This window comes from Pelophylax lessonae (genome assembly GCF_965119305.1).
Source record: "Pelophylax lessonae genome assembly, chromosome: 4".
NCBI lineage: Eukaryota > Metazoa > Chordata > Amphibia > Anura > Ranidae > Pelophylax > Pelophylax lessonae.
The window spans coordinates 613,305,272-613,332,400 of NC_138771.1; the positions used below are offsets into that span (position 1 = coordinate 613,305,272).

Genomic DNA, 27,129 nt, shown 5'->3' on the forward strand with positions numbered 1-27,129 from the left:
GATGATTTGGAAAATCGTTCCCGCAGGAACAACTTGCGGATTATTGGCCTCCCAGAATCATTTAATGCGGGGCTGCTCCCCGACGTGTGCTCTTCCCGCATACCTCAAGCCCTTGGTATTGCCTCTCCTTGCACCGTGGAGAGGGCACATCGCCTGGGAGCGCCCTCAAATGACCGCAAGACCCCCCGTCCGGTCATAGTGCGTTACCTAAATTACGCAGACAGGCTAGCCATTCTGAAGTCTTTTAAAAATGCCAAATCGGTCACACTGGATGGGAGCAAATTACTACTCTTTGCGGATTACTCACAAGAAGTTGCGTGTAGACGCAAGGCCCTCCAACCGTCTTGCAATGCGCTGTTCCAGAAGGGAATAAAATTCACCCTTGCATACCCAGCCACCTTGCGCTTCACTGATCAACTTGGAGAATCCAAGGCCTTCACTCATCCTGAAGAAGCTATGGACTATATTCAGACCCACTTACACTTGTCCATGGATACTCACCCCCCTGCTGCTCCCTCCGCCTCCCCCTCACATGTGGACCTGCGCAGCCCCCGCAAAGATTCCCCCAAGAGGGGAAGGTATTCTGCAAATAATACGTACAGGGACAAACTACGCTGAGACATCTCCTTCTCATCTGGAGTATGCGGCTGCATATTGTTTTTTTTCCCAACGTTGTCCTTGCCTAAGGGCGAATACGGTTTTGTATTCCTACCTGTTCTCCGCGGATCACGGCCACTAACCATCTCTTAGAAATTTTCCCTGAGCCTAGATGTTTACTCATATGGTGTTAAATGTTCATTGCCTGATGTATTGATTCTTGAATCTTGATTGTTATGTTTCCTCACACAGCGTTATTAAAGTTGCTGACTCTGTTCGCCCGACATACTGAGGGTATCCAGCCTGACGCGATGTCCGTTTGATATCGCCTGCATGGTCCTCACCCACCCAGCGAGTGGAACCAGCTGAAAACTGGTAACGCTGTCGGAGATAGGATTTCATGCGGAAAAAAGAGAAGTCCTCATGTGTTTCGGTATGTCTCTATATATTTTTGTTCTTACTCCTGGTTTCGCCCCTCTCCATTCTGGGACCCCTGGAATGTAGACGGCACGAAATCTTCCTTATCTTTTTACTCTCCTTTCCTGCCATCCCTGAATCCTGGTCCCTTTCCCTGTTCTGTGGTACCCGAGTGAAGTCCTCCTTTCTCAGATTGTTCTTTATTGTTAACAAGCCACTACTCTCCCATCTACGTCCCCCTTGATCTAAAAATCATTTCATGGAATGTGAAGGGTCTCCGCTCTCTGCACAAGAGAATGGCTGTACTCTGTCATCTTCGCCGCCTAGGAGCGGATATTGCATTCCTTCAGGAAACCCACCTCCCCCAGGCAGATATACACCGCATGAAAAAACTCTGGGTGGGCCAGGTTATAGGCAATGCTCCCTCCACGGGTAAAGCTGGGGTCCTCATGCTCTTTCACAAGAGGCTCACGTTTGAAATATCCCCTCTTCTCGCAGATACAGACGGCAGAGTCCAAATAGTTAAAATCTCCTCCGAGACTAGCTCCGTTATTTTGACCAATGTCTACGCCCCTACCCCTTCCTCTACCCTTTCTTTCAACGCCTCACAGGTCTTCTCGCCCCTCACATACATCTGCCACTTCTCCTGGGGGGGGACTTAAACGCAGTTATGGATCCCCTTGCAGACAAGTTGACCAAATCCCCCAATTTGCCCGTGGGCCCTGGGGCGCCTCCCTCTATTCTCCCGACCTTCGTGGATAGCATTCACCTCACTGATGTTTGGCGGCTGGCCAATCCAGTGGAGAATTCGTACACGTTTTACTCATCCCCACATGACTCTTTCTCGAGACTTGATTACTTCCTAGGTAATTCCCTTGCGCTCCGGGATCTACACACCCCTGACATACATGATATGGCAATTTCTGATCACTCCCCGATCTCGATTCTGCTCACGTTTGCCCCACAACAAACACATTTCAGAACCTGGCGCTTCCCTTCCTACCTGGCTAACAACGAAGAGCTACGGAATATCTTAGCTGACACTTGGCGTAACTTCCTAGCGGACAACGCCCAACACGAACACGATCCAGTGCTGCTGTGGGAGACGGGTAAGGCGGTCTTGAGAGGCCGTATCATTGCCTTTGCTTCGGCTTTTAAAAAGCGGGCAGCAGCTGGCTTCGTCCAAGCTAGCTCTTCGCTCCAGCTTGCGCACGCCCGACTCCGGCAGCAGTACTCCCCCCACAATATTGCCCTATGGAAAACGGCCAAGCAGGAATTTGATAAGTGGGCGATGACGCAAGAGTCCTTCCATAAGTCTGTCCAAGACCTTCAGTTTCATAAATTTGGCAATAAGTCCGGCAAAATGTTAGCTCGCCTTTGTAAAGGCCCCTTCACCACTACCCCCATACAGTCTTTGAGGGACCCCTCGGGGAAATTGCATTCCACCCCGGAGGGCATTAACCAGACCATGCAACAATTCTACGCTACCCTTTATGGCCCTGACCCTATTGATGAGGAGAAGGCCCGGGCTTTCCTAGGTGAAGTGCCCCTGCCTCGGATTTCAGTTGCCCAATTGACACAACTCAATGCCCCGGTTACTCCAGTCGAACTCCAGAATGCCATATCCGCATTATCCCCTGGTAAAGCTCCAGGTCCTGACGGATTCTCTTCTGAGTTTTTCAAATTAGTAATGGACAGTGTATCCCCTACCTTACTGGCCCTATTTCAGCACATCTTAGATGGCGGTTCCTATTTGTCATCAGGCTCCCAGGCTTATATAAAGCTCATCCCGAAACCGGGCAAAGACCCTACCGAACCGGGCTCATACCGCCCTATCTCTTTAATTAATTTGGACGCTAAGTTGCTATCTAAAATTGTAGCTCACCGCTTAGCCCTCATCATGCCCGACCTGCTCCACCCTTCCCAATCTGGTTTCACCAAGGGGCGCTCAGCCACCGCCAATATACGAAAAGTCCTGGCAGTCCTCTCCCACCATCAATCTCCGCCCTCTTCTGATGTAGCCATACTCACGTTGGACGCTGAAAAAGCATTTGATAATGTTAGCTTTCATTGGCTATCCCTTAGCTTACGGAAATTTGGTTTCTCAGGCCCGTTCCTACACCTCATCTCCTCTATGTACAAGTCCCCCACAGCTAGGGTTGTCACGTCCACTTGTATATCGCAGGATATCCCCCTTCACAAGGGCACGCGTCAGGGATGCCCCCTCCTGTTTAACTTGGCCCTGGAACCCCTGTGCCGTTACCTCGCAGTCCATGCTCCGCTAACTGGTGTCCGTATTGGTCAAGAGGAGCTGCGCTCTGTGATCTTCGCAGATGACATCCTCTTGTTCACTGCAGATCCAGCACGGGATGTTGGAATCGTCAAGTCCATTTTTGACAGGTTCCGCCTATGCTCGGGACTACGTATAAACTACTCCAAGAGCGAAATACTCCCACTGGGCTCCACACGAACCCCTGCCTGGGCATCTTCCTCTAATTTCCCAATAGCCAAAACCCATATTAAATATCTCGGAATACTAATAGGTCGTACTCCTTCCTCCCTCTATCAACTGAACTACACCCCTCTCTTCGCCAAACTTACCAAGGAATTATCCGGCTGGGCAAACCTCCCCATCTCCCTTATAGGTCGCTGCCACCTATATAAAATGGTCACATTCCCTAAGCTATTATATGTCCTTCAGACTCTGCCCCTCCTCATTAAACATAAAGATGTCAACGCATTCCATAAATCCCTAACCTCCTTCTTGTGGTCCTCCAAGAGGCCCCGCATTGCTCTCCATAAGCTTTACCCTCCCAGGTTCAGAGGTGGCATGAATTTACCAGATATCCGTCTATATAATCTTTGTAGCTTAGCCAGAGTAGGTCTGGACTGGAATCGAGGTTCCTCCAACTTCTCCAACTTCTTGCTTGAGTCTCACATAGTCTCACCCTATAACCTCGCAGCTATCCTGCACTGCTCCGTGTCTGACATGCCATCTACACTTCGTCAACACATTCTGCTGAGAGACACACGGGCGGCTTGGAAGGAACTACGTAAAAAACTGGGATTACCACAACTTATTTCCCCCCACCTCCCCATTAGCGGACATCCCGCAAGAACTCATCTGCAACTGGAGCGGATTTATTCCCAATGGTCATCTTTGGGTCTTCGCAAAGTCTCCCAAATCTATGATCAGTCCTCTGGTCTACCTCTCCCTATTACGGCACTGGAATCAAAATATGGGCTACCTAAATCCCATTTTCTTTATATCCATCAATTGCATGCCTTTACCAACGGACTTTGCTCAAGACCACAGGCGCGCTTCGCTCCCAGCCCTCTAGACTCTCTCCCACACCAATCCCCACTGAGGCTGGCGCAACTATATAAACCGCTACAACTCTACCTCCACACTCACTCCAAAGACTGCCACTACTCCTCATGGGATGCAGCATTATCTCTAAGAGCCTCGAGGCCTCTCCTGTTAGCTGGCTTTAATACCACCTGTTCCTTTATCTGCAACGCATTCTGGAGGGAGCAGCAATTCAAAATCCTTCATCACGCCTATGCTCCATTTTCATCCTCTCCCCAACATACTCCTTATCAAGGATGCTCCTGGTGCCTGGCCCACCGCCCCACATTAGTCCACAGACTTTGGAACTGCCCCCGTGTATCGGATTTCTGGAATCAGGTTGAACGCCTTGTCTACAGAATTACGGGACTGCCACCCACTATGGATCCCTTACCCTTGCTATTTGGTTATCTGGACAGCTCATCTTCCTTGATTTCGGGGGCACGCACAACCAATCGGGCAGGTATTATTAGGAAGTACAAACCCTGGATTGCCACTTGCTATATGATTGCCAGGAGGGTCATCCTGCGCCATTGGGTCTCCTCCTCCGTCCCGTCCGTACGGGAAGTGAAAGTTGAGCTGAATACTCTACTCCACAGGGAACACCTGGACATGCTTCTCCACAAAACCGACCCACTCAAGTTCTGGAACAAATGGTCGGCATATGATGGTACTCAGGTCATGACCCACCTTCCTCGCAGCCCGAACAGCTCTACTCCTCAACCCTCCAACCAAGGACACTCTTCACATCCCCGGATCTCATCCACCCTGTCTCTGTTCACGGACCTACCATGACTGTTGTCATCTCTGAGTTATTTTGTACTTAGCTTTATGCCGCTTGCTAACGACTAGTGTTGTGTGCTCTAGATCACTCGGTATCCCCCCCCCCTCTCCTTCCCCATTCCCTCTACTTGCCCAGGTTGCTCTCTTATGAGATTCCTACCATACTCTTACATTACTATACCATGGGGCATCCTCCCTTGCCTCTATCCCCTCACCACCGAGAGGGGTGCTGTTTTTCTCTCTTATATCTTGCCGAAGGGTTCGCCCGGCGTACCCGCAAGACTATCTCACCCCCTCCCCCCCCCCCCTTGATGCCCCCCCTTTGAGTTCTGTTGGATGCTTTACAGGTGCTACTTATGGTTTTGGATATCTGCATATGTGTATTCTGATTTCCCTGTAAGTACGCCTATTTTATTGAACTTGTTATGTGTATTTTGAAAAACAATAAAAAATTTCATTAAAAAAAAAAAAAAAAAAGAAGCTGCAGCAAGTCATATAGAGCTCAACTCATTTCCTGGCTGGAGGTATTATCTAGCTCTTTCCTCCCCAGCCCTCCCTGGCTCACCCCTTTCATTCTTTGGATTTCAGTGTTTTCAATCATGGAGGCTCAGCATCATATGTGGGCATTATTATAGGGAAGTCTGCATGTACGCTCTTCCAGAATGATCCACCCATCAAGACATTTATACATTTGTATAACTTTGCATGAATCCTTCCAAGAGCCAGCCTCTTGCTTGCATCAGGGCTAAGGGCTCTTGAGGAATGTTTTTTTAGGAAACGATATACAGCACTCTGTTGATGACTTCTAACAGACATAATGTTTCAGCAATAAACAGAAAAACACAGAAACACAGTGATGATATTACTGGGTCTAAATAAGGTATTGAATGAAAATGCAAAGGTTTTATTTACAAATGTCATTAACATGGTTATTAGGAGAAAAGAAGGAACCAGGAAAGGCAAAATCCAAGTTAATAGACCCCTTTGTTTACATCATGTCATCGAGAACCATGCACCTAAACCTCTTCAGTCCATCCTGGGCTCTACGGCAATTACTTTCTTGGACAACTGGAGGCACGCTCAATTGACCCAACATCTCCACTCCCTACCTCGTCCACTATGAGACCTGCAAGACTTGAATTCCAAAGAATCTATATTCAACGCTAAGGATCCCCCACTACATTGTGTTTCACGGTTCTATAAGGTTCTCATTTCTTTACAAGGTTCCTCATACCCAGACTACCTTACTGAACGGGAAATGGACTTACAGTCCTCTCTCTCAGAAAAGCAAAAGGACAACATTTTATTACTTTCTCATATATCCTCTATTTTGACCAAAATGGTGGAAACAAGCTACAAACTCCTCACCAGATTGCATTACACTCTGGCAAAATTGCACTCCATGTTTCCCTCCAATTCCCCGTTGTGTTGGAGGAACCGCTTAAATCCTGAGTCAGACACCATTGTAAATGGCTGGTTATCAGGGACAATCATCTCTGTGATTACTCTGTCCAGCAGTTGGGATCTTCCATCTGAATCTAGACAGTGACATCTGTTTTTTTTCACAAACATATCTGTTATTGTTGCCTGGGATAGTGGAGGAGGTATTGAAATTGAATCAAAATCACATTGATTTTCATTTTGTTTTTTCTGTGCTGCATGATACAATTCAATATGATGAACTCTTAGATGGGCCAAAGATTTGACATATTTTTGTTTTTTTGCAGTTACTGATCCCATGCTTATGTTGTTTGTACATGTGTTGCACACTGCTGCTTTTCCTGGAGATGGTTGAGATGAGAAATATTCCCCCGACCACACTTTTACTCTTTCTCTCCTCATCCATCTCCATTTCAACTTGAAAGACACAAAAAAAGATTAAAGAAATGGCTTGCTGAATCTGAAGTTGCTGCTGCTGCTGGCACTGGCACACTGTTGTGGGTTGGTGGCTTGACGCCTGGCAGTGTGGCTGGCTTGGTGTCACCCTGTTGTGGGTGGCTTGCTTGCAGGAACACTGGTGGCTGGTTGGCGTCACCCTGTTCTGGGTGGCTGGCTTTCAGGAACACTGGTGGCACTGGCTGGCTTGGTGTCACCCTGTTATGGGTGGCTGGCTTGCAGGAACACTGTACTGTGGTGGCTGGCTGGCTAGGTGTCACCCTGTTTTGGGTGGCTGGCTTTCAGGAACACTGTGGTGGCTGGCTGGCTTGGTGTCACCCTGTTATGGGTGGCTGGCTTTCAGGAACAGTCTTTGGTGGCTGGTTGGATGGCTTGGTGTCACCCTGCCATGGGTGGCTGGCTTGCAGGAACATTGTGGTGGCTGGCTGGCGTGGTGTCACCCTGTTATGGGTGGCTGGCTTTCAGGAACAGTCTCTGTGGTGCCTGGTTAGCTTGCTTGATGTCACCCTGTTATGGGTGGAAGGCTTGCAGGAACACTGTGGTGGGTGGCTGGATTGGGGTCACCCTGTTATCGGTGGCTGGCTTGCAGGAACACTGTGGTGGGTGGCTGGATTGGTGTCACCCTGTTATGGGTGGCTGGCTTTCAGGAACAGTCTTTGTGGTGCCTGGTTGACTAGCTTGGTGTCACCCTGTTATGGATGGATGACTTGCCGGAACACTGTGGTAGGTGGCTTGATTGGTGTCACCCTGTTATGGGTGGCTGGCTTGCAGGAACACTGTGGTGGCTGGCTTGGTGTCACCCTGTTATGGGTTTCTGTTTTGCAGGAACACTGTGGTGGGTGGCTAGCTTGGTGTCAGCCTGTTATGGGTGGCAGGCTTTCAGGAACAGTCTGTGGTGTCTGGTTGGCTTGCTTGGTGTCACCCTGTTATGGGTGGCTGGCTTGCAGGAACAGTGTGGTGGCTGGCTGGCTTGGTGTCGCCCTTTTATGGGTGGCTGGCTTGCAGGAACACTGTGGTGCTTGATTGGCTTGCTCGGTGTCACCCTGCTATGGGTGGCTGGTTTGCTGGAACACTGTAGTGGGTGGCTGGCTTGCAGGAACACTGTGGTGGCTGGCTGGCTTGCTGTAACACTGTGGTGGGGGGCTGGCTTGGGGTCATCCTGTTGGGTGGGTGGCTGGCTTGGTGTCACTCACTCACCCTGGCCTGTGGTGGTGGGTAGCTGGCTTGCTGGAACACTGGTCACAGTGACGGGTGGCTGGCTTGGTGTCATCTGGGTGGCTGGTTGCTTGCTCGCTGGGCTGGCACCCTGTTGTGGTGGGTGGCTGAGGCCAGGCCTGTGGGTGGATGGATGTATGGATGGCTGGCAGCGTGACCAGACCAGACTGCAGCTGGCTGTAACACGAGGCTGTGTGAGGTGTGGGGGGCGGTCTTAAGTGCAGCACGCGGTGAAATGGCATCACGTATGGGCCGCGAGGTGTGGGAGGCGGTGTTAGAAGGCAGAACGTGTGCGCACAACATACAGAATGACGTCACGAAAATATCGGCAATATCGGTAAATCCAAAGGCCGATATAGATATATTGGGGAAAGTGCATATCCGCCCCCGATATATCAGTGTTGCCAATAGTCAGTCGATCTCTAGTAAAAATGCACAAAAGATCATTTGTAACCCACTTATTCATTTTCTCAGTTTTTTCTTGTTTATCTTCTAAATAAAAAGATATTTAAAAAAATAGACCCCTTTGTTTACAGCTGCAAATGACAGCAACAATGAGTACCAAGGGATCTGCCGGATTTAACAAAATATTCTGTTCTCTATTTTTGATCATCATCACAGTAATCAGTTTGTATAATATTGTATTCTTTACATACCTAGCTTGATGACTTTGACTATGGTCATTACATAATTGTCATAGTTGTCATTCGGTTGCACCTCATCCATTCGTGCTCTGTATACTGTTGAAGAAATATGTCAGCATCAGTAATTAATAAATCAGTATCCACAACAAAAAATAATAAATTGGGTTTAAACCTGATTCTCACCATAGTCCACTCCTTGTCCACAAGCTCTATTCATCCTTTCCTCTGCATCCAGCTGACCTTCAAGTTGCTGCTGCAAGAAACAGTTTGCTGAAAGACAAAAAAAAAAGTTGAGGATAACGGGTCACCGACATTATTTAGTTTGTTCACATAAAGAGGATTAGATGCCTGTACAAAATCCATTTACCGGTAAGGGTGTTTTAAGAAGCAATGCCTGCTGGAGACCTACAGACATTAAATCATCCCCAGATTCAGTAATAAATGAATGGATCAGGACACCTAGTCTTCTAATGTCTAATGCCTAGCACATGATCAGAAAATTGGATGAAAAATTCCGCTTTCGGAACAATTGTCCGATAATATGGTCATTAGTACACAGCTTTTGAGAGCTTATCACGACAGTTCATGCAAAGTTATTCAAAGGGACAAGCACGAAAAATTCTCGTTTGATGACAGAACAAACAATTTTGGTTTAATTAGTATAGTATTTGTACGAAAGAAATTGCGTGACCGCGCATGCTCGGAAACAAAAGAATAAATTACATTACAATAGAATACAATATATCATCTCTGAAGTTGTATTCTGGCATATGAGGATTTTGGTAACCTTAGTAACCTATTGGATTTTGATAAAAAAAAGTCACTGAGAGCCTGAGCCAGCTGCTCTCACCCCACCACAGGCCGGCGCTCCAGTGAGCACTGAAGGGGCAGAGTAGAGAGCCAACAACTGACTGTCACTGCTTTCTCCTCACTGAAGGCGGAGAACTGAGTGATCATCAGTCTTTGATCGCTAAACCCCCGTACACACGCACCGATTGTTGGCCGTAAATTTTCGGCCAACGTCCGATCGGCCGATTGTCGGCTTGTTAGTATGATGCTTCCGACAACCGACTGCGACTTTTCGGCCAAACAAAATCTGGTGTGCATGCTATAAAATTTTTGTTAGCGGTCAACAGAAGGGCCGATTGTTCGTCAGTCAGTACAGATGTCGGCCGACAAAAATCAGATGAGCAAGACTGGGCATGCTCAGAGAAAAAAAAAACACACGAAAAGTAGACCAGAACATGACATCACTTCTGCAGTTGGTTGTTGTTGGCCAACAAAATTCGTATGCAGTATAGAGCACATTTCAACCAACACAACAACACAGGACAAAAGACGGTCGATCGGTCGGTCAACAATCGGTGCGTGTGTACGAGGCTTTAGCCTTAATGGCAGCAAGGGACAGATGCAGCATCGGACCAATGCTGCATCCACCTAGGCGAGTATATATATATATATATATATATTATATTTTACCCAGTAAAAAGAAGAATATAACTGCGCTAACTACTTGGATCCAGCAGCAACTTAAATTGTGACAAACAACAAAAAACGTATATATAAGTAAGTTGCGCTAAATTGTGATGTAGTGACAGAGAATGTCAAAAAACACAATAGTTGATGTTATAACCACAGATGAATGTCCACATAAATTAACCAAGGGTAATGTCCAAATTTCAGACGCAATCCAAAATCCGGAATCCCAAAGTCAAAGGTAGGATAAGTCACCAAATATGTAGTCTCCTTACCAGATAGAGAGAAAGAATTCGCCCAAAAGTCCCAGAAGTGTATTTGATCCAACAACCTCAGATCAGCGAACTCATATGGTATCTCAGTGTTAGGTGGCGATTGCATGTAAAAAGAAATTGAGAGGCTTCCATAGCATAATACTGTTTAACATTGGTACAGATCACCCCAGGAAGTGCAAGCCATCACCAAAGCCTACCAAACACCAGATAGATAAGAGTGAAAAGGCACCGACACCCTTATATCCCAAATGGTACCTTGAGAACGTCATATTTGACGAAACATGCGTCGGTCACAGCGTGCTGACGTCACCTGTTTGTGTTGAGGACGGGTGGAGGAGCCGACCGGCCGGCGGCTCACCTAAATCCATGCTTTGATTCCTTCATGTTTGTAAGTTGCTTTCTTTTCTTTATGGAATAAAATCGTTTGGTTTTACACTATCGAGCAATTTTTGTCTTTCCATACTACTTGTTTTGGGACTTGGAGTAATCGTTTAGCCATCCCGCTCATCCTGAAGATCACCTATGAGATTTTTGGCTCGCACCTTATCAACATTTGGTAAGAGGCAGTGTTGTCGGGAGTGGTCTTTTTGACTCTTGGTGGCTTCTTTTTGTCATTCTTCTTCTTTTGCCCTATACACCTGACATCTGGTAAGCATTTGGGATATAAGGGTGTCGGTGCCTTTTCACTCTTATCTATCTGGTGTTTGGTTGGCTTTGGTGATGGCTTGCACTTCCTGGGGTGATCTGTACCAATGTTAAACAGTGTTATGCTATGGAAGCCTCTCAATTTCTTTTTACATGCAATCGCCACCCAATATTGAGATACCATATGAGTTCGCTGATCTGAGGTTGTTGGATCAAATACACTTCTGTGACTTTTGGGCGAATTCTTTCTCTCTATCTGGTAAGGAGACTACATATTTGGTGACTTATCCTACCTTTGACTTTGGGATTCCGAAATTTGGATTGCGTCTGAAATTTGGACATTACCCTTGGTTAATTTATGTGGACATTCATCTGTGGTTATAACATCAACTATTGTGTTTTTTTACATTCTCTGTCACTACATCACAATTTAGCGCAACTTACTTATATATATATATATATATATTTTACCCATACTTCTCTTTTAAGCTGCATAGGCAGCAGCTGGGGTGTACAGATGCCAAAGCCACAATAATTAGATTTTACACCCCCTGCCACCATCTGCTAAATGCAACCCATTCAAGTGAATGATGCCACTGCATCTTCCCCACAACTGTGTGCAATACACAAAGTTGCAGTTCAGTAGTTCAGTATGGGGGGCTTAAAACATTTGGTGAGGAGGCAATATATGTCCTCCTCACCACCATTTAAACACTTCTGAAAAGCAATCCAAATGCAGATTGCTTTTCAGAGGAACGACAGTCCTTTACATACAGTAAAAACAGTAAAATCACTATGCAATAAAATGAAATCAATTAGTGAATTAGTGGAAGCTGCAGTGAGGGGTGTTGCATCCAAAAGGCAAATCATCTTTAGTGCTGGGCAAGCAAGTCTTTTCATTTTATTGCACAGTGATTTTTATATGTATATCACTGTTAGGCCTCTTTCATACAGGCATACTTCTGTCTGCATCTTGGCAGCGCACTTGCACCTTTGTCTAATTGGGAGCAGTGGTTGCATCTGTGCAGCCACTGTGTACCAGCAGACATCAATGGGACTGTTTGCATGGGGATAAACAGAACACATGTACATCCCCATGCAAGCAAGCCCTAGTATGAGCGTATACTGTTTTACACCCTGTATGAATAAGGCATTTTGGCAATGTCATGCTCAGGATGGGCATCTTGAAGATCAGCCAGAACTAGCCAAAAAATGTCAGTAGCCGGCTGGAAGCGCCGGGACATTGCAGCACTGGAGAGCAGGTGAGTATAGTTCGGTTTAAAGGATTCCTGCATTGTAAGCAAAATTCAGTTATTCTTTTTTTAGTGTGGTAGTCTGAACTCTCTACATTACTCCTGACCCTTGCACCATGTGTTATACACTCATAGCCTAGAGTAGAGTAGGTGCAGTTTTTTTTAACCATACACATTTAAGCCCTTCTCACTGTTACAGCAATTTGGCCATGCCTACCACACTACACACACCAGATGATATCACTCAATGTGCCCCAGGTCTTCAACACACCTACCAACTCCCTTTCTGAGAAAATTGACTGCAGGGTAACTTCCATCAGACGGAGCAGGCACCTTGAAAGCTGCTGGAGGTAGGAGTTTGCTCTCTCCTCCTTCCAATGGCAGCCAAATATGGACCGGAGAGAAAGAGCACCCGCTGAGAACATGTCGCAATCTCAGCGGGTGCCGCTGGGAAATTATGGCAGACTGCCCATCCCCCTGTCTTCCCTTGTCATGTGACATATTGCATGACCAGAGAGGGAAATATGTAGCAGCCACCTTCATTGCTAGTGGGTGCCACTCTGAGACTGAGGTGTGAACTCCACACATGGGGGGGGGGCACAGTTTGCCATCTTTGCCCTGGGCGGTTGGGGGGCCTTGCCCCAGCACTGATAATCAGCATTCTGTAGGCTTACATTCTGTGTTCATAACATAGCTGTTCTATGGTGCTAAAATGACCAGCTTTGTAGTCAAGCCTGTATGAGACAGTTTTCCTACTGGGTGCATTTTTTAACAGTTTAATGGTCGGTAATTCTTGTGCTGCTCTTGCACTTCCAATTTGATCAATTGATTTGCTTTTCATGTGCCTTACCTTCAGCACAACGACATACATCTGCCTGACAGATCCTTCCCAGTAATTTGCTTCCTTCTTCAACGTGGTAGAATTTTGTGCAACGACTTTCTATAAGAAGAAATAAATTAACGTGAGAAAAAAAATACAGAAGAAATGCATTTTTCATTTTTTGACAAGTGTCGGCCCCAGTTGTCAGGTTTTATAATGCTGTCTGTGTCCCTGTTAGGAAGGCTTGCCCTCTCTTTTTGTTCCGGTGGCCAATGTTAAGGGGATTGGAAGTGATGAAAAAATCTAAAATATTCAGTTGTCACCAGAACAGGAATAGAGGGGAATAGCTGTTCCAATGACAACTGGCTAACAGCAGATTTCCCCTTTTTTGTAGAGATTTCATCTCAATTTATGTCTTTCTAAAGCACAGGAATTGAAGGAAAATCTCATCAATGGAACACAGATGGCCAAGCACAATTGATATGGGTTTTAATCCTAAACTTTGCTATCCAAAATTAAAATGAAATCGCCTTTAGGTCTACTTTAAGTATCTGGTATTGTTTTGGAAATACCTGTTATGGTAGCTATAGTCCCCATATGAAAGGAGAAGACATACAGACACAATAAGGTAACGTGAACATGGGCTATTTATGTCAGAACTGCTTTTTTCCCTATGCAAACTAATTGATATGCAAAAACAGCTTGAAGCAGCTTAGAAGGTGGCCAAATTTAGTTTAAAGGTATATGTGAAGGAATACAGATGTATTTTTTAGAAAAGTCCAGGCCAACCTTCCTCAACCTTTTAAACATTAAAGAACCCTTGATATAACTTTATGGTCTCAGGGAAGCCTTGCTAATAATGACTATATCTACAGATTACTGTACATTACTGTGAGGGTTATTGGGGAGAATCGCCTCTATACAGCTAGCTAAAAGGGTATTACTGATGTCAGTGCTTACTTATCTAAGAGGCAGAATTGGAGGAACCCTCCTTGGAGGAACCCTGGTTGAGAAAGGATGGTCTAAAGTGATATTCAATTTAAGGTGAATACAAATGAATACACAGCTTTTGTCCATCTACAAAATTTTCTTAGAGTGTTACAAGAATTTCTATCTGGTTTTGGCAATATGCTGTGCTGCAGGTTTCTCATATCCACCTATATCTGGGATAGTGATTAATAAGGTTTTGTGTGATTGATCTATCCTTTGAGAGTGATCATCTGGAAGGTTTCTGCTGATACTGCAGGTCAGTGGTCTCTAAACTGCAGCCCAAAGGCCAAACGTGGTCCTTTTCTTGCTATTATCTGGGCTTTGGGGCACTCTTTCTCCCACTGACACCAACAATGTAGGAATTATTTATTCCGCTGACACCAACAATTGGTCACTATTTCTCCCACTGATACAAGGCCCTATTCCTGAAACTGACACCAGCGATTTGGACTCTTCCTCCCAAAAACACCAATGATGGGGCCCTATTCCTCCCATTGATACCAACGATGGGGCACTATTCCCACTACTAATACCAATGATGGGGCACTATTCCTCCCGCTGATACCTATGATGGAGCACTATTTCTCCCATTTATACCAATGATGGGGCACTATTCCTCACACTAATACCAATGAAGGGGCACTATTCCTCCCACTAATACTAATCATGGGGCACTATTCTTTCCACTAACAGTGATGGATGAACATCGGACGGGGCAGTTCACAAACTCGCTCAAATGTTCGGGGACCGCAAGTTCGCGGCGAGCCCCATTAATTTTAATGGCAGGCGAACATGAAAAACCTCCAGGTCATATTTGCAGTCACAAAATACTTACTAGCTGTGCACACATAGTCCCACAATATAGACACTGACATAACAGAAGTATTAAGTGAATCTGCGATCGACTAATAATGTAATAGCTAAATCAGCCAGAACTGACTGCAGCCGGTAAATACATGTCAAACACATATAGGGTCCATTCACACGTCTGTAAAATGGGTCCGTATCCATTCCACAATTTAGCGGAATGTTTACAGACCCATTGATTTTCAATTCCAGTCTGAAAAATTAGGCATTCACAAGATAAAGAAATAAGTGTCGGCCAGTACAGGCCCCAAAAATTAGCCCACATGCGTCCACCTGACAGCAAAGAACTTTGTATTCTGTGGCTGGAGGTACATTAGGCATCCACAGGATAAATGTCGCCCATTTAAGGGACATTTAAATGAGACATTCAAAGGACATAAAAGGGCTTTTATGCCGCTGTATTTACCTAAGACAGGGACCATGAATTGTCATGGGTGGTGGCAGATATTTGTGGCCTGTCACGAGGAATTTGAATCCAACATGGTCTACTGGTCACATATGTGTGGAATTCCTCCGAGATCCATGCATCATTCATTTTTTGAAATGTGAAGTAGTCAACACTGTAGTGAGCTAGGCGAGTGCGCTTATCGGTCACGATCCCCCCTGCTGCGCTAAACGTCCTTTCGAAAGGACACTGGACGAGGGGCAAGCCAACAGTTCCATTGCAAATTGTGCAAGTTCTTGCCAGAGGTCAAGCCAGCCCACCCAGTAGTCCAGGGGTTCATCACTTCTCAGAGCTTCCACATCAGCCGTTAACCCGATGTAGTCGGACACCTGTCAGTCTAGGCATTCCCTGATGCGGGATCCGGAGGACAGCTGTCGATGGGTCGGCTGAAAGAATGATCTCATATCAGAAGTGACCAACACATCTTTAAACTGCCCTCTTCTTGCAGGCGCTGGTGGATTAGTACCCGCAACGTTTTCTCTGTGAGTGGAAATTTCTCTGCCAGTGCACGCAAAAGCAGAATGCAGCATTTCTCGATGCAAGGTCGGGAAGTGCTGCATTCTGACAGCCCTCTGTGATGGTGGTAACATTTCAGCCATTTTTTGTTTGTACCGGGGGTCTAAGTACGTTGCCACCCTGTACTGGTTCTTGCCATTTATGCTTTTTATACCGGGGTCCCTCTTAAAACACTGGAGCATGAAGGCCCCCCATTTGCACTAAACTGGAAGCGGTGTAGTGGCCTGGCTCCAGCTCATCATCCAGGATAACGTCGGCCTCGTTCTCCTCCCCCCATCCACGGACAACACCAGGGATCCCAGAAAAGTTTAAAGCATGCTTTTCTTGCTCCTCCTCATCCGCCCTGGCACCATCCTCCTCTGACTCCTCTTCAGACTCCTGTTGTTTACTTGTCTCAGATGGAGTAGCCCCCCCTGGGAATTCATCCAGCATTGCGACTTCCTCATCTTCCTGCTCCTCGATGGTTTGATCAATGACACGACACAATGCACGCTTCAGAAAGAAGGTGTAAGGTACGATGTCACTGATGGCGCCCAGGCTGCGACTGACCAGTTTGGTGATCTCATCAAATGGCTGCAGATATCTGTATGCATCGCGCATGAGCAGCCACTGGCGCGGAGAAAAAAAAAACAAGCTCCCCAGAACATGTCCTGCCGCAGAGTTCGTACAGGTAGTTGTTAATTGCAGGTTTCTGCTGGATCAGCCTTTCAAGCATATACAAGGTTGAGTTCCATCACGTTGGGCAGTCACAAATAAGATGTCTGACGGGCAGGTTGTGTCGCCGCTGAATGTCAGCAAGGCGAGCCATAGCTGTGTAAGATCTTCTGAAATGGGCCGAGATTTTCCTGGCCTGCCGCAAGAAATCCTAGACCCCAGAGTATTTGGCAACGAATCGCTGCACCACCAAGTTTAGGACGTGTGCCATGCATGGCACGTGTGTTATTTTGCCCTGTTTCAGCGCGCTTAGCAGATTGGCACCATTGTCCCACACCACTTTACCAACTGTCAAATTCAGCAATGTCAGCCACTGATCGTCCTGTGAACGCAAAGCTGAAATGAGTGCAGGACCAGTGTGGCTCTTGGCTTCCAGGCACAACAGACGCAGCACAGCATGGCAACGTCTCACCTGGCATGTGGAATAGGTTCTGGGGATCTTGGGCGGCGCAGCAGAAGAGACGGTAGCAGCGGAAAAGGAGGAGTCAGCAGAGGAGGAGAGGGAGGATAGAGGAGGAGGAGAAGAAGAAGAGACAGGCCTGCATGCAATCCGTGGCGTTACAACCAAATCTACATGGGTGCCTCAGGTTACATGCTTGACGGCCGTCAGAAGGTTCACCCAGTGGGCAGTAAAAGTGATATCAATCAAAAAGGACAGATCCTGCACATGCTGATATGCAACAAGTACAAAGAGGAGTACTTCACCAGTCCATGGCGCTGTCCATGTGTTCACCTCCTTTGTTTGTATGTTTTTTTGGGTGAAATGTCCTGGTTGCTGCTGCTCCTCTCTCACTCCACTGGGGGGGGGGGGGCGGATCAAAACAATTCAAATCTGTAAAGAAAAGCGCACGCAACCTCGGGCAATAACGCTTTAATAAAGGACAATAACACAGTACATTGGAATTGCACTCACACTTTTCCTTTAAGACAATCGCTTTACAGCATTCCAACAGGAGCTACTCGCTCCTCCCGTCCCTCCAGATGGTGACTCTGCGGTCTCCTCATCCGCGGCTGCCACTGCTGTATCCCCGCTCTCCTTCACTTCCTGTGTTGCCTGGTCACCGGATGCCGGTTCTAGTGCGCCTGCACACTATACCAACGTGATCTACGGCGCCTCAGGAGAGCCTCAGCCAAAGCCGGAGCCACAAGTTGTACGGAGCTGCGAGGTGGGGGATTCAAGACACGGGTGCACTGCCTCTGCTGTTACTACGGACAACGCGTTTCGGAGGCTGAGCCTCCTTCCTCAGGTCCCACCTTGCTTCCTGCTAACGCCCTTCCCTATATACCCGGGATACCATCGGCCCTAATTATATAGTTGTGTATTCTTAAAGGGGCCAGTAACCGATAATCCTTATCCACCTTGGCTGGGACGGGAGAAGCAAGGGGCTATCCACTTTTAAAAAACATATATTAAAAATACAGTTTAAGATACAATTTAAAATACAATTTAAAACAGTACAATACCAGCGCAGATATTAACCAGAGCTATTATAGATACATGTTTGGATATCACATTCCCTACATAGCAATGGTTGTCTCCTGCTTAAAATACATAAACGTATCCTAAAAGTATATCAGCATTTCCTAATACCAATAGTCGACAGATCATATTAATTCCACATTATCTCTCATCCATCTACCAAAATAATTTCATAAGTCAAGATAATACACATAATAAATAAAAAAAAAAAAAAAAAAAAAAAAAAAAAAAAGGATACTAGTCTCATTAAAATACAATAAAATAAGATTCAATTCCATATGGCACATATACAAATATCAATTAGTATATGAAAATACTACTCCATATAGGCCAACCAAATATACTACATGGCAGTTGTTTATATTTCTCATATATATATATACACACACACACATGAGAAATACATATACCTACACATACCCATCGGTGGTGACACCCTGAGTATCCCCAAAAAAAATTATAATATATATCTGTACATATACACCGACTCTCATACCCAGCTGCTCAGATATTGTTGTATGGACACGAATGTGCGTATGCCTCCGTGCACACTTCACAGACACATGGCCGGGCAGGGACTATGTTCCCTACCCCTAGTAACCATGTGTATGTGCATGTGCTAGAACCCACTCTACCATGCCCACACCCCCGTACTGATATGTCAAATGATCGTGTTGACTTCCAGCTCCTCATTGAGCCCACCCGGCGACATGGACCCAAGCGTAAAGATCCAGAATGTTTCTTGCTTGCACAGGATCGCAAACCTTTCACCTTCTGGGAGAGTCATAGATATGGCTTCAATCCCAAATAGTTCCAGGCCTGCAGTATCCCCACCATGCGCTTTACAGAAGTGTCTTGGCACGCTGTGCTTGTCTTTTTTCTGCTCAATAAACCGGCGATGTTCGCCAAACCTGGTGCGCATTGCTCTAACTGTCCTGCCAACATAAATTAAGCCACATGGGCACCTCAAGCCATAGACCACAAACTGTGTACCACAGCTAATGAATTGTTTGATATTATAGGTGTGCCCTGCAACTGATGTAAAGCTACTTTTGCCATGTTGCATAAATGCACAAGCCTTACATCTGCTCTGCTTGCATTTGTAGGAGCCTACCATATTAAAGAGAACTGGGATAGTGGATGCTTTATTATGGCATTTCATACTTTTTATTTTGCTTGGAGCAACCAGACTCTTTACATTGCTAGCCCGCCTGAACACCACTTTGGGTTTTTTGGGGAGCACTCTACCCAAGGCTGCATCCTGCTGCAGAATAGGCCAATGTTTCTGCAAAGCTCTCTTAATGGCCCAATGTTGGTTATTGAATTTTGTAATAAACATAACCTCTCGGGGAGCACCGTTCTCCACAGCTGCCTTGCTACTACAGCCTTCTATATAGCGATCTCTGGCTTTTTGTATGTGCTGCACAGCATACCCTTTCTCCATAAATTTTTTCTCTAAAATTTTTGCTTGCAACAGATATTGCTCAGTATCTGTGCAATTTCTACGCAGCCTACAGAATTGACTGTAGGGTATGTTTTCTTTCCATTTCGGCAAATGGCAGCTCTTCCAATGTAAATAAGAGTTACCTGCTGTTTCCTTAAAGTGCGTTTTGGAGGTGATAGCCCCTTCTTCATTCCAGGTCAATTCTAGATCCAAAAATACAAGGGACTTCGCATCTAGTACATGCGTAAACCTAATGCCATACGGATTGGTGTTACAGTAGTTCACAAATTCTACTGCCCTGTCAGCTGTACCATCCCATATCACTATTACATCATCGATGTAACGCCCATAGTACACCAAATGCTGTGCAAACGGGTTCTGCATCCAGATATGGAATTTTTCCCAAAACCCCATGAATAAGTTTGCGTAGCATGGTGCAAAATGCGCGCCCATCGCAGTGCCTGAAATCTGTCTATAGTGTTTTCCCTGGAACTCGAAATAATTCCTTTCCAGTGCAAACTGCGTGCAAGCACTGATAAATCCTGACTGGTCCGGATTGAGGTACTCCGCACCCGACAGGAAGTGTTCTACGGCCTTTAGTCCACCCTCATGGGGTATCGAAGTATACAGGGAGCACACATCCAGGGATAGCCACAGATAGTTGGGTTCCCACCTATAATTCTGTAGTATCTCCAGCACCTGTGTGGAATCCCTAATGTATGCCGGGAGTGATATAACTATCGGCTGTAGATGGAGATCCACATATTGGGAGAGTCTGCTGGTAATACTCTCCATGGCTGCTACAATTGGCCTACCAGGAGGACAAACTGGATTTTTGTGTATCTTTGGGGTATGATAGAAGTACGGGGTTTTAAAATAATTATTTAGAAAAAACAGTTTCTCAGATTTATTGATGATTTTACTGTTAAAGGCCTTATTAATAAGCTCCTGTAGTTCTATCTTATACTGAGGGAGGGGATCCTGGCTCAGAACCTCATAGGTGTTATGGTCCGACAATAGTCTTACCGCTTCCCCAATATAATCCGCCCTATTTTGTACTACTATCCCTCCTCCTTTGTCCGCTACCCTTATGATGATATCGCTATTCTTTTTCATACGATTAAGTGCCACTATTTCTTCTGAGGATAAGTTATTAGTACTTAGCTTCCCCTTAGGGCGGGTACAGATTTTGTTAAAATCCGCATACACCATGGCATAGAACGTTTTGGTGTATTCATTCTTAACATGATGTGGGTAGAAACTGGACTTGGGTCTAAAATGGCTATACTTTATCTCATTATAATAGGGGTTAGAGATAGCATTATCTAGTGTTATACCCCCTTCAAGCCATAATTCTTCCAATATGTCTAACACTTCTCTATCTAATTCTGATTCTCCTAACTCCAAACCGTCCTCCTCCTCAGCCATCTCTGTGGAGTCTGAGGGGCCTATGGACACCTCTTTGACCTTTGCATTTTGGAGGCTGAAGTATCTCTGTACTGTAAGGTCCCTCATATACTTATGCAGATCTTTAAACAGATCAAAGAGGTTAGCATTACTACTTGGGGCAAAATTGAGCCCCTTCTGTAGTAAGCTGATTTCTCCTTCTCCAAGTACATGTGTTGACAAATTGAATATTTTTACTGTGGAGATAGGTGATGTAGTTTTCCTCTTTTTATTTCGCTTCCCCTTTCCTCCTCTGCTTCCTCTATATCTCCTATTTTCCTTTTTTCTGCGGGAGGGGGGCGGTCTAAAAAAGTCTCATCACTGGTCTGGGGCATATGTCCTGCCTGGGTATCTAGTTCTTCTCCTACTATAGCGGTACCTCCAATCTGTGACAGGTCCCTATGTCCTGTGGTGGGTTCCTCTAATGCCTCATACCTATTGGATAGTGGGATTCCTTGGTAGGGTACAAGTGACCCACCCTGGGCTCCCCCATCCATAGAGTATGGACCCTCTCTAGGCCCCTGCTGGGGCCTGTCTCCCTTCCCTCCTGACTTCTCCCGATCTCTGGGTCCTGTGATACTCTGGTGGCCTCCTGCACTTGGCTTCCCCATGGCAAGATCTTTCCTACTTGGGGTCCTGACCCTCTGGGGTCCCCCCATGTTCCCTACATCTTCCCTCTGATGGGGATGTGTGTTCTTATTGTATTTCTGTGGCCTAACTTCGGGACTGTTATAGTTACTCTGTTCCCTATAGCTTGTTTTCCTACGTGTACCTCCATATTGTGTTTGATGGTTAGGATTACCATCTCTCTTTTTGTCATATTTATGGTGGTTATGATGATAGCAGGAAGCAAGGTGGGACCTGAGGAAGGAGGCTCAGCCTCCGAAACGCGTTGTCCGTAGTAACAGCAGAGGCAGTGCACCCGTGTCTTGAATCCCCCACCTCGCAGCTCCGTACAACTTGTGGCTCCGGCTTTGGCTGAGGCTCTCCTGAGGCGCCGTAGATCACGTTGGTATAGTGTGCAGGCGCACTAGAACCGGCATCCGGTGACCAGGCAACACAGGAAGTGAAGGAGAGCGGGGATACAGCGGTGGCAGCCGCGGATGAGGAGACCGCAGAGTCACCATCTGGAGGGACGGGAGGAGCGAGTAGCTCCTGTTGGAATGCTGTAAAGCGATTGTCTTAAAGGAAAAGTGTGAGTGCAATTCCAATGTACTGTGTTATTGTCCTTTATTAAAGCGTTATTGCCCGAGGTTGCGTGCGCTTTTCTTTACAGATTTGAATAGTAAAAGTGATATACCTTCCCTGCTTGTGTTTGCTAGACCATGTGTCTGTGGTCAGATGTATCTTGGCACCAACACTGTGTGCCAGAGACATATTCACTTGCCGCTGAACATGGCCATACAGCTCTGAAATGCCCTTCTGCGAGAAATATTTCCTGCCTGGGACCTTCCATTGTGGTGCTCCAATGGCTACAAATTTACGAAAGGCCTCCGAGTCCACCAGTTGATATGGCAGTAGTTGGCAGGCTATCAGTTCCGACAAGCCAGCAGTCAAACGTTAGGCAAGAGGGTTATCCGGCGTCATAATTTTTTTTACGTTCCAACATTTGGGCCACAGAAGCCTGCCTTTTTCCAGAACAACGTGACAACGGCATCATGGAAGGTGGAGTGGAGGACAAATGTGAGGAGAGAGGAGAAGTAGAAGAGGCTGGACGGTGAGAGCCTGGAGTGTGGCTTTGTGTTGCTCCCACTGGGCTCGATGATGGGAGTTCAGGTGCCTTCTTAAGGCGGTCATCCCTAGGTGAGTGTTGGGCTTACCGCGACTTATGCGTTGACTGCAAAGGCTGCAGATGGCAACACTGTTGTCAGCAACGGACACATTAAATAAAAGCCCACACTGCGGAGCCATGTGTCGGCATCCTGGGAGCGCCACATGTGACTGTACATGGTTGATGGCTCACTCCTGATACATTTGCAGTCTGCTTTGTACCTCTTGTGCAATGCAAGTTCTGCCTGCCTCTCCTCCCTATCTGCCGGTCCGTCTCTCCCTCTGAACTCCCCTCCTCTTTCTCTCTTGTGGGCACCCACGTGATGTCCATAGACACGTCATCATCCACGTCACCTTCTCCACCACTAACATTCGAGGTCTCTGAGTAGGTAGCAACAGCGGGACCAACCTCCTTGGGCTGATCTGGGTACTGTCGTCAGACTGCTGAGTGGCGGCTGTTGCTACCTCCTCTTCCTGATTCAATGTCAACAATGGCTGTGTATCGCAAATGTCTTGTGATGGATCAGAAAATAATTCCAGTGACGAAAGCGGAGGGTATGTGGTGGTGTCTTTGGGGGTGCACACAGCAGAGAGTGAACAGGGTGCAGATAGAGAGGTTGAGGAGGGTGCAGAAGAGGAAGGCTGAGTGAGCCACTCAACCAAGTCTGGTGCGTCCTTTGACGTAATCAAACGCACCTTCTGAAACTTCATACTTTGGCTCCGGCCTACTGCTCCTGCCCTACCCCAACCACCCCTGTGTAAGTGTCTGCCTCTTCCTCTGCCTGTCATGTTTTTAAATTGCCCTGTGACAAATGTCTCTAGAGAATCGCAGTATATCTGGAAAAAGGTATATAACATTCCACTTCAATCTGTGGTATTGGGGGGCCACAGGTTTATCACACCAGTTCTACAAATAATTGGCCAGTAACTGTTGTCACTGTGTGTAGCACAGTTAACACAGCAAAAGAGGCCAAATTTTTGCAGAACTAAAATACAATCTTAGAAAATTATACTGTTAAATAAAACCCCATAAAACCCCACTTCAATATGTGGTATTGGGGGGCCACTGGTGGATCACACCAGTTGTTCAAAAAATTGGCCAGGGAGTTCGGCACTGTGTGTAACAGAGTTAACCAAGCAAAAGAGGCAATATTGTTGCAGGACACAAATACACTTATGAAAGTATACTCAGATTACACCCCACTTCAATATGTGGTATTGGGGGTCGCTGGTCTATCACACCAGTTGTTCAAAAAATTGGCCAGGGAGTTTTTTACTGTGTGTATCAGAGATAACCCAGCAAAAGAGACAATATTGTTGCAGGACACAAATACACTTATGAAAGTATACTCAGATAACACCGTGCTTCAATCTGTGGTATTGGGGGGCCACAGGTTTATTACACCAGTTCTACAAATAATTGGCCAGTAACTGTTGTCACAGTGTGTAGCACAGTTAACACAGTAAGAGAGGCCAAATTTTTGCAGGACTAAAATAAACTCCTAGAAAAGTATACTGTTAAATGACACCCCACTTCAATATGTGGTATTGGGGGGGCCACTGGTCTATCACACCAGTTATAATATATTAAAAGTAGAGTTGAGCGGACACCTGGATGTCCGTGTTCGGCGGGTTTGGCCAAACTTATACTTGGTAACTATACCTTATGTTTGGTTTCTTATGCTGTTTCTATTCTACACTTGGTTACTTCATTTCTCACTTACCTTGGTCTAGCTCCTTGATCTTTATTCACAAGGCACTATCGATACTGGGATATATACTTGGATATTTCAGCTACTACCCTTACATTTCCACTTTTTCACGCTTTTCATCTCTTGTTTTACGATTTGGTCCCCTACCTTATTTCCACTCCACTTTGGTTTATTTATTTTTCTACCCATTCACCTTGGCTCAGCTTTTAATTCGGGTCACTCTGATTTCTCCCTATACTCACTCTATGGTCTTCACCTATTCACTTTCACCTGGTTCCTTATAATTACTGATACTTGCACCATCCTCACAACCTCTACATGGTATCCTATTTTTATCTTTTCACCATGCTTTCAATTTCTGGCTCTAGGAGTTTATCCATCTTCTCAATATTCTTCATTTCCAATACTCTATTACTTTGTGTAATGCAATGCACATTCAGTGCAATATATACACTTAATTTCATTATTGATACTTTACGAGATGACTTATTGAGATGCTTGTTATTCCTCTTACTACCCAGATTCTCTTACTGCAAATTCTATGTTCACCCCCGTGCGTGCCTGGTACTGTTCCCTTAGCTCCCGGGCCAGACGATATGGAGGTCCTTCTATGGCAAATTCCTTGAGGCTACAGCCTTTACTCTATTGTAAGCAATTCCATTTAAAACAACATATTTTTAATTGGGTGTCCATACTACCAGATACATTGTGATTTCCATTTTCTCCCCTTTATAGTTAATTCATTGCACCAGCTCCTGAGGAAGTGTTACAAATACACGAAACGCGTCGAGCATACATGATGAAATTACTATGGAGTATCTACTACTTTGTTACGGAATGTTTTAGAATCCAATTTATACTTTTATGCTATGTAATTGGTTGTGATATGCTATGTTATTGGGATTTAATGTATGTCATTATTGCATTTATTATGTTACCACTGTGCATGCAAAATAAATCAGATTACATGTGCACCCTTCATGTTTTTTTGTTTGGACATGTATGCACATATATTTTTCTATATATACAATCTTTATGGTCATCTCAACCACACGCCTCATTCAAAGTCCCACACAATCCCCCTTTGTTCCAATTGATATTAGGGATGGAGATACAATATTTTGTAACCTCATTTAAAGTCCCGCCCCCTTTTCCCCCCTTTCCTTATTGTAATGGGGATCCAGCAGTGTGGCCACCCAGTAATCAGCACAAGTTAGAATGTGGGCAACTCGGCGGTCGTTGTGGAGACACTGCAGCATGTAATCGCTCATGTGTGCCAGGCTGCCCAGAGGCAACGAAAGGCTGTCCTCTGTGGGAGGTGTATCGTCTGTGTCCTCTGTATCCCCCCAGCCACGCACCAGTGATGGCCATAAGCTGGCCTGGGTGCCACCCTGCTGTGAACATGGTTCCATCTCCTCCTCCATCTCCTCTTCCTCATCCTCCTCATCCTCCTAAACTGTGCCCCTGCTGGACAATTGTGTACCTGGCGTTTGTGGGTGCAGGAACCCACCCTCTGAGCCACTTGTTAATGACTGCCCTGAAAGCTTTGGAAATGATCCCTCTTCCTCCTCCTCCTCCTGTGCCACATCCTCTTCCATCATCGCCCGAATCGTTTTTTGAAGGAGGCATAGAAGTGGGATAGTTAAGCTGACAACGGCATCATCGGCACTGGCCATGTTGGTGGAGTACTCAAAACAGCGCAACAAGGCACATAGGTCTTGCATGGAGGCCCAGTTATTGGTGGTGAAGTGGTGCTGTTCCGCAGAGCGACTCACGCGTGCGTGCTGCAGCTGAAACTCCACTATGGCCTGCTGATACTCGCACGGTCTTTCCAGCATGTGCAAGGTGGAGTTCCACCTTGTGGCACGTCACATATGAGGCGGTGAGCGGGAAGGCCGAAGTTACGCTGCAGCGCTGACAGGCGAGCAGCAGCAGGGTGAGAACGCCGAAAGTGCGCACAGACGGCCCGCACTTTCTGCAGCAGCTCTGACATAGCGGGGTAATTTTTAAGGAACCTCTGCACCACCAAATTCAGCACATGCGCCAGGCAAGGGATGTGCGTCAAACCGGCTAGGCCCAGAGCTGCTATGAGATTTCACCCGTTATAGCACACCACCAGGCCGGGCTTCAGGCTCGCTGGCAGCAACCACTCATCGGTCTGCTGTTCCATGCTCCTCCACAACTCCTGCGCGGTGTGTGGTTTTTCCCCCAAACAGGCAAGTTTTAAAACTGCCTGCTGTCGTTTACCCCTGGCTGTGCTGAAGTTGGTGGTGGGTGAAGGTGTTACGCTGACCGGATGAGGAGGCGGTAGAGGATGAGGAAGCGGAGTAGGAGGAGTTAGGAACAGGAGGCAAACTGAAGCGCCCTGCAATCCT

The 27,129-nt window shown here is 46.2% G+C and overlaps 1 protein-coding gene across 1 annotated transcript in view; it reads right to left on the bottom strand.

The window, feature by feature from the left end:
• Nucleotides 1-27,129, bottom strand: part of LOC309552830 (A.superbus venom factor 1-like) — a 360,768-nt gene that overhangs the window by 10,409 nt on the left and 323,230 nt on the right. Inside the window, exons 29-31 of the mRNA XM_082253740.1 lie at nt 13,401-13,490; nt 9,085-9,171; nt 8,914-8,997 (exon numbers count right to left, since the gene is read on the bottom strand). Coding sequence (XP_082109866.1) covers nt 8,914-8,997; nt 9,085-9,171; nt 13,401-13,490 — 261 coding nt within the window. The remainder of the gene's footprint in view (nt 1-8,913; nt 8,998-9,084; nt 9,172-13,400; nt 13,491-27,129) is intronic.